The sequence below is a fragment of the Bos grunniens genome, chromosome 8 (genome assembly GCF_055505025.1).
Source record: "Bos grunniens cultivar Pamir isolate PY7600 chromosome 8, Bosgru_T2T1.0, whole genome shotgun sequence".
Classification (NCBI taxonomy): Eukaryota; Metazoa; Chordata; class Mammalia; order Artiodactyla; family Bovidae; genus Bos; species Bos grunniens.
In genome coordinates this window covers 60,982,910-60,990,843 of record NC_141172.1, presented here as the reverse complement: position 1 = coordinate 60,990,843, position 7,934 = coordinate 60,982,910, and the positions used below count along the sequence as shown (strand labels likewise).

At 50.5% G+C, this 7,934-nt stretch overlaps 1 protein-coding gene across 2 annotated transcripts; it reads right to left on the bottom strand.

Annotated features, from left to right (window-relative positions):
• Positions 1-334: 334 nt before the first annotated feature.
• On the bottom strand, positions 335-7,728 carry ALDH1B1 (aldehyde dehydrogenase 1 family member B1). Of its 2 annotated transcripts, none has more exons than XM_086415965.1 (2): positions 7,598-7,728; positions 335-7,423 (listed from the first exon to the last, which is right to left on the bottom strand). In XM_086415965.1, exon 2 carries the CDS (start codon positions 4,173-4,175, stop codon positions 2,907-2,909), a length of 1,269 nt encoding a protein of 422 aa, XP_086272091.1. In that variant the 5' UTR covers positions 4,176-7,423; positions 7,598-7,728; the 3' UTR covers positions 335-2,906. The 2 variants fall into 2 exon arrangements, with proteins under 2 accessions (XP_086272091.1, XP_086272092.1); XM_086415966.1 differs by having other exon boundaries at positions 335-4,468; positions 7,598-7,721.
• Positions 7,729-7,934: the final 206 nt, after the last annotated feature.

Sequence of the window (7,934 nt, the reverse complement as noted above, 5' to 3'; positions counted from 1 at the left end):
GTCTGTCATACAGAGTGAAATAAGTTAGAATAAAACAAATATTGTATATTCACACATATATGTGGAATCTAGAAAAATGGTACAGATGAACCTATTTGCAGGGCAGCAATAGAGATGCAGACATAGAGAATGAACCCGTGGACACGGGCGGAGGAAGGTGGGATGAACTGGGAAAGGGGAATTGACGTACGAGCCCTGCCAGTTGTAAAACAGATAGCTGGGGGAATCTACGGTATAGTGTAGGAAGCTCAGCTGAGGGGAAGATGGTGGGTGGGAGGCCCAAGAGGAAGGGTGTACTGTATACTTCATTGTACAGCAGAAACTAACACAACACTGTAAAGCAACTATACCCGAATAAGGTTTTTATTTTTAATTACAAAGTAAAGACAACTTTATCACTCTGGTCACACAGGTAAATTCCAAAGGTTTTAGGAGCTGTGCCAGAAATGGATGAAGACTGAACATATACTTATTATTACAATTGACAGTATCACAACTCCCTCCTGGCTCATAGCATAGCACATGGGAAATGATTCCAAATGAGTTGCATACAAAATTTCTCAGCTTCCCTTTCCTTATCTGACAAAAGGGGTAACCCTACTGCCTACTTGATAGGATTATTGTGAGACTTCAAAAGCACGTAGGCACAGTGATCGACAAGGCACTTGTTTTACGTTTTTTGAGTGGGTGGATGTCCTGGAACTGCAGTGTTTATGACCAAGTGAAGTCATGCAGGCAGTGTCTACATTTGGCAATGATGCCTGGTTCAACCTCCCTGCTCACACCTGTCTGCATTCAGAGCAATGGTGATGAGTGCTGAGAGTCTGCAGAGGCTGTGCTGATCGGGAATCTGACCTACGTGACTCCTCACTCTCAGAATTTCAGGGTGAAGTGAGGGGCTACGGTCCATAGGGTAGCAAAGAGTCAGACACGACTGAAGTGACTTAGCACACACACGAGGGACCTAGAAGATTATCCTTTCCCAGTCCCACTCTGCACTGGGATGCCCTCTACCAAACTCCTCTTTGGCTTATAAGTATTGAGAAGCAAGTGAGGGATGGATCTTTTAACTTATTGAGATGTTGCACACTGATGATTAGAGGCCCCAGCAACGCAGCCACCCAAACACTCACAAGCAACTTTCACTATTGTGCAAAGTGTCAACAGCCTCCAAGAGAAATAGGTAAAAGGTGCACTTCAGGGGGCAGTAAGAGTCACTCCAGCCTTAGTCAAATGGAAAAAGGGGACCCTAGGAAGCAGAGATGAGGGGACAAAACGGACACTGAATCCGTAGGAAGCAGTTTCAGGCCAACTCCAAGGTAAGATACTGAACAAAATCATCTTGATGCCTAGGTGAGACATGGGGTATTAAAGAGATGATGAAGGTGCGTTCACAAGGCTTGAGTGGACCTAAAAGTACAGTGAGCCATGGGCAGCAAGGCCTAGAAAGAAGGAAGACAAGGAGAGAGGGGGTCAGCATTGTTTCTGTATCATGCTCTAGCTGACTTTGACTCACTCCCATCAGTTGGGCAATGGAGTTGTGAGACTAACAACAAACATACTGAACTCTCAGGTCTGAAATTCCTCAAACCCCAGCATGTCAGGATGGCCTTGATGTTGAGTTTGGCTTGAGGGCTGGTGTGTTTGGGTGAGAGTTGGAGGGACAATGCCAGTGGAAGCCTTAAAATGAGACTTTGAATAGACTGGCTCTAGGCAGAAGCCAGCACTTTTATCTGAAGGTCTTAAAGTTGCACTTTGTCACCCAGGTGAGAGAAAACAAAACTAGAAATATTACGCAGGGGATTATAGACTATTGGGGTCCCTTCCATCCCTAAGACTCTGTAAAATGTTCATCAGCAAGAGACTATTGATACAAAATTGATTTGCAAGCAGAATGTGTGAGCTTGTTTTAATTTTTAACTAATGAATTCACTCCTTTAAAGTATATAATTCAGTTTCTTTTTAGTATATTCACAAAGTTGTGCAACCATCACTAATTCCAGAAATTTCAAACTTTCCCCAAAGATATCCTATAGCCATTAACAGTTATCTCCATTCCCTCCCCACCCTGACTCCTGGCCCTGGCAACCACTAATATACTTTCTTATGGACTTGCTTATTCTGGATATTTCCTATAAGTGGAATCATACAACATGTGGTCTTATACGTCTGATTTCTTTCACTTAGAATAATGGTTTCAGGGTTCATCGATATTGTAGCATGTGTCAGTACTTCCTTTCTTTTTAAGGCTGAACAGTTTAAGAGACATTCCATGGAAACATTATGTTTATCCACTCATTAGTTGATTGACATTAGGGCTGTCTGAGATTATTTTAAAGGAATGGTTATATATATGCATTTTCTGTCCACACTCTTTCAAATTAAGGAAAATCAGTAGCAAAACAAAGTAATGCAAGCAAGTAAACCAGCCAGCAACTGGTACTTAGAAGAAAAGCGTCCTTGATTTTTAGGGTATGTTGCTGGAGAATGGAACCAAGATTATGGGGTTGAGTTTAAAACTCCTGATGACTTCCAATCCCCTGGAAGAGTCTACCCACTACGACATCAATTAATTCACTGGGAAGTCCTTGGGCCAGCGGGAAGAACTAAGAGCCATGGTCTGGATCAGGGATTTTTTATCTGTCTTTCAGAGACTCCTAAGGTTTCATAGAAGTAACACAGGCCCACCTAGGGCGCTGGGGTGCAGGTGGATAAGACTCAGAGTCCAGCCCCATCCAGCTTTAACTACAGTAGCTTTCATTTTAATTGCTTTCTTTGTTGTGGTTGTCCCTAAGAGTTCATCTGGCACAAATAAAGGGAAATGGCTAAACAAGTGTTCGGCAACCACTGGTAGGTAGCTGTGGTGGCATCCTTGGCCTAGAGCTGGGTCTCCCTGGTAGCTGTTCTTATGAGTTCTTCTGAGGAACCTTGATGGTGACCGTCTTCACCTCTGTGTAGGCCTTAAGCCCGTCTTCCCCCAGCTCCCTCCCATTGCCAGATTCCTTAAACCCTCCGAATGGCGTGTGGCAGGTGACAACGTTGTAGGTGTTTACCCACACTGTTCCAGCTTGGAGTGCCTGCGTGAAATACATGGCTTTGTCCAGATCCTGGGTGAACACAGCAGCAGCCAAGCCATACCTGGTGTTGTCGGCCCTCTCAATCACCTCCTCGATCTTCTTGAACTTAAAGAGTGGCTGCACGGGCCCGAAGATCTCTTCCCTAGCGATCCTCATGTCATCTTGCACACCACCAAAGACGGTGGGCTTGATGAAGAAACCTTGTTCTCTGAAATGCTCCCCACCGCAGAGAAGTTTTGCCCCCTCCTTCTGGCCAAGCTGGATATAGCCCAGGATTCGTTCAAACTGTTCCCTGTCCACCTGGGGCCCCTGTTGGGTGTCCAGATCAAATGGGTTCCCGACTCTCCTCTGCTTAGCTTTCTCCACCGTTCTCTCCAGAAACTCATCATAGATGGATTCTTCAATGAAGGTCCAGGAACCTGGACAGCAGCACTGGCCCATGTTGAAGAACAGTGCCTCTTGGCGCTGCTCCACAGCATGGTCCATGTCGGCATCAGCCAACACGATGCTCAGGCTCTTCCCGCCCAGCTCCAGGGTGACTCTCTTGAGGCTGGAATTGCCGGCCGCCTTCTGGATCAGGTGGCCCACCTTGGTGGAGCCGGTGAAGGCCACTTTGCCGATATCCATGTGATGGGCGATGGCTGCTCCTGCTGTTGGGCCATAGCCTGTGACGATGTTCACCAGCCCGGGGGGAAGGCCCACCTCCTTGATGAGGGAGGCCAAGTACAGGGCAGAAAGGGGTGTCTGCTCTGCCACCTTCGTGACCACAGTGTTGCCCATGGCAAGTGCCAGGGCGAGCTTCCAGCTCTGCATGACCAAGGGGAAGTTCCATGGGATTATCTGGCAACACACACCAACAGGCTCATGCCGGGTGAAGCAGAAATGCTCACCATCCATGGGGATGGTCATGCCGTGCCACTTGTCAGCCCAGCCAGCAAAGTACCGGTACACTTTGATGACCTCATCCAGGTCCAAGACATAAGACTCTTGGAAAGGCTTCCCGTTGTCCAGGGTCTCCAGTGAGGCCAAGTAGACACGATCCCTTTCCACTAGGTCAGCCAGGTGGTTCAGCAGCCAGCCTCGCTTCAAGGCATCCATCCAGCGCCATGGAGACCCCAGTCGGAAGGCTGCACGGGCTGCCTTCGCTGCCAGATCCACGTCAGCCCAGTCCCCTTCAGCCACGTGGCCGATGACCTCTCCCGTGGCAGGACTGACTGTTGGGAAAGTCTTCTTGCTGACGGCATCATGCCACTCATTGCTGATGAACAGCTGGTTGTCGGGATGTCTGGGTTAGGGATGGGGCTGGGAAGGGCTGCTGCTGAGAAGTACTGGGTGGCGGAGTGGTGCAGGGCAAACAGCCGGGGCAAAGGAAGCGCAGCATGCTGAGTACTCTAGAGAGGGACAGGAGCCAGGGTGAACAGGCAGAATGAATAAGGGGCCCCCAAAGGCCCACCAGCTAAGATGTTCTAAGATTCTAGCATAATAGGGTGCCCCCTCTGAAAACATGGATCCAAAGGGCTACAAAAGCCTTGAAGAACACTTTGGTCCAAGTCTGTTGTGTCCCATCTAGCCTCTGGCTCACTCCTTCACCTCTTCTGGGTCTTGGCTCAAATGTTACCCTCTTAGTAAGGCCTTCCCCGTGCTCTGCTGTGCTTAGTCACTCAGCTGTGTCTGACTTCTTGTGACCCATGGACTGTAGTCTGCCAGGCTCCTCTGTCCATGGGGATTCTCCAGGCAAGAATACTAGAGTGTATTGCCATGCCCTCCTCCAGGGGATCTTCCCAACCCAGGAATCGAACCCAGGTCTCCCCCATTGCAGGCAGATTCTTTACCGTCTGAGCCATTAGGGAAGCCCAAGAATACTGGAGTGGGTAGACTATCCCTTCTCCAGGGGATCTTCCCGACCCAGGAATCAAACCAGGATTTCTTGCTTCGCAGGCAGATTCTTTACCAGCTAAGCTATATAGGGAAGCCCAAGGCCTTCCCTAACCACCCTTTATAAAATTGCCGCCTTCCTCAGCCCCAGGACTGTCTCTCCCCCATACTGTGCTCTATTTTCACCCATATGACATACCAAATAGTATATGTATATGCTTACATGTTTATTGTCTGCCTCTCCCCAGTAAAATGTCAGCTCGATGAGCGCAGGGATTTTTTTTTCCTGTTTCATTCATTGCTATGTTGTTGATGCCTCGAATTATGCTGGCTACAGAGCAGCTGCTCAGTAGGTAGTTATTAAATGATAGACCAAGGAAACATCAAAATATCCACTGAGGCTGTTTAATTTACCTAGTGAAGTGAAAGTGAAGTCGCTCAGGTGTGTCCAACTCTTTGGGACCCCATGGACAGTGGAGCCTACCAGGCTCCGCCGTCCATGGGATTTTCCAGGCAAGAATATTGGAGTGGGCTGCCATTTCCTTCTCCAGGGGATCTTCCTAACCCAGGGATTGAACCCGGGTCTCCTGCATTGCAGACAGACACTTTACCATCTGAGCCACCAGGGAAGCCCCTTAATTGACCTAAGGGTAGAGTAAAAACCAGAGAGACTCAGAGCCAGAGCCGTTCTCTGAGAGAGGGGCTTGCTTCACTTTACTTCTGTGCCTGTTTCCTCACAATGTGAAATGCCTCATGGGGCTACACTGAACGGCGTTGTGCGTGTAAAAAGCCTGGCACAACCACCCAGGTCATCAGAGCTTGGCACCCTCAGCTACCAGCCCAGCTCAGCCCTTCAGGCACTGCTTCAGCTTTCCCAGGAGTGCAGTGAGTCCGGCAGCTGGAAAGAAGGCTCTGTTTACTTTGGCCTACAACTCTGAAAACAGTGTAGACTTTATTAAAATGATACCTATAAAATTTAAGGGCTTCCCAGGAGGCTCTAGAGGTAAAGAACCCTCCTGCCAATACAGGAGACATAAGAGACTAGGGTTCGATCCCTGGGTCCGGAAGATTCCCCTGGAGGAGAACATGGCAACCAATTCCAGTAATGTTGCCGGGAGAATCCCATGGATAGAGGAGCCTGGCAGGCTACAGTCCATAGGGTCGCAAAGAACTGGATACGACAGAAGCAACCTAACACACATACACACACACAACATTTAAGTCTATAAAATTTATTCAATGAAATTTAAATAGTATATAAATTTCCTAGATTCACTGAAGCAGTTACTCTCCAGCTGGGACATCAATCCCTCCACTTTTGCTGGCTCACTTAAGCCTCACTTCACCAGCTCCCAAAATGAATTGCACTTGCCCTACCCCAGCACCCCCCACTCTCTGCCACTGGGGAGGGAGATGAGGAAAGAACTCATCCAGGAAAACAAAGCTCCAAACAGATCCCTGTGAAAGTCGCTCAGTCGTGTCTGACTCTTTACAACCCCATGGACTATACAGACCATGGATTCTCCAGGTCAGAATACTGGACTGGGTAGCCGTTCCCTTCTCCAGGGGATCTTCCCAAACCAGGGATTGAACCCAGGTGTCCCACATTGCTGGTGGATTCTTTACCAGCTGAGCCAGATCCCTGGCCCCACACAAACCAATGCTGCCCAGGAAGCCATCCCTTGGAAAGACACTGAGCCAGCAGACCGTCAGGGGTGGATGCAGGTTCACTCAGGACTCTGCCCCATGCTGGGACAGAAGCATCCTTGGGTCCAGCAGGCCTGTGTCTATAGAGGGAGGAGTCCCAGGGGAGGTCAAGATAAAGGGAATGGGAGGTCACCAATCCTTGGGTGGGGGCAGAGGGGCTAAACAGGAGGGAGGGGTGTTCACAGACTAAGGCTGGCATGTCGGCTTTCCTGTCCAGCCAAGGCTGCTACTACTCTAGAGGCCCATGTGGGGTGTGCACTGGTGCCGCCACCTCCGTACGGAAAGAGGACAGCTCACAGCACACCAAGCTTTACAGTTTGCTGGCCCATCTTCTCAACAGTCAACTCCCCAAGTGGCCAACAGCCCTGAAGGGATTTGGGCATTTGATAACCTCTGTTCTGGAAGAACGTTAGGGATCAGAGGTTCTGGGATTCACTGGAGACACAGGGCAAGTAAGAACAGGAGTCTCAGCTTGGATCCCACAGCCCTAGCCCTAGTTTTGTGTTTCCCCCCTACTATGGACAATTTCTCACAGTTGCCTGTATTAGTGACCCCTGCCAAGGACCGGACCTTTTGGGTCATCCAGGACCAGGTGGCTCCCACTTTACCCCTTATGCGGGGAGAGTGTGTGTGTCCTGGCCACTCGATAAAGTCAGGGGCTCTCTGCTGGAGTAGACCGGGTGGACAGACGCGATGAGGTCCAGCTACCCGGAAGGTTTCGAGGGTGTGAGTCTCCAGGCCAGATGAAGCGCCAACCAGGAACCCTGGTGCGGGAGAAGCGGTGGGAAATGTGAAGCGGTTCCTACAGTGCACGCTGGGGGCAGAAAGGCCGGCCCTCTACATGGGGAAGCCGAGACCCGAAGAGGAAGATTCCACTCTGCAGGGATGGGAGCTGCGGCCTTCCCCGGGGGCCTGGGGGCGGGGAGGGTGCCAGTTACCTGTGGCAGACTGGGACTCGCGCTCGCGTGCCTGTTCGGACTCTCCCAGGTCTAGCCAGGCCTCCTCCGGGATGCTCGTCGCAAGCCCCGCCTCCGCGCGGTCCTCAGCCAATGAGGCTCCGCCTACGCCTGGGGAGCCGCCGACCTCGCGCCTCGCGGCCAATGCTCCTCCCTTCGGGCGCCAGCGGGCGGGGCCTTCTGGGACTGGGAGCGGGAGGTCGGGTAGCGCTGTACCTTCCGCGAGTCCCAGCGTCACCCCTCCACGCCTACCCCTAGCTCCGGTTGTATCCCACACCACGCAAGCTGTCTCCTCTCGAGTCAAGACGCTGAGTGGGCC

Bases quoted from the DNA above. Each gene is read 5' to 3' on its own strand.
- ALDH1B1 (XM_086415965.1), bottom strand. From the start codon at position 4,175: ATGGATGCCTTGAAGCGAGGCTGGCTGCTGAACCACCTGGCTGACCTA.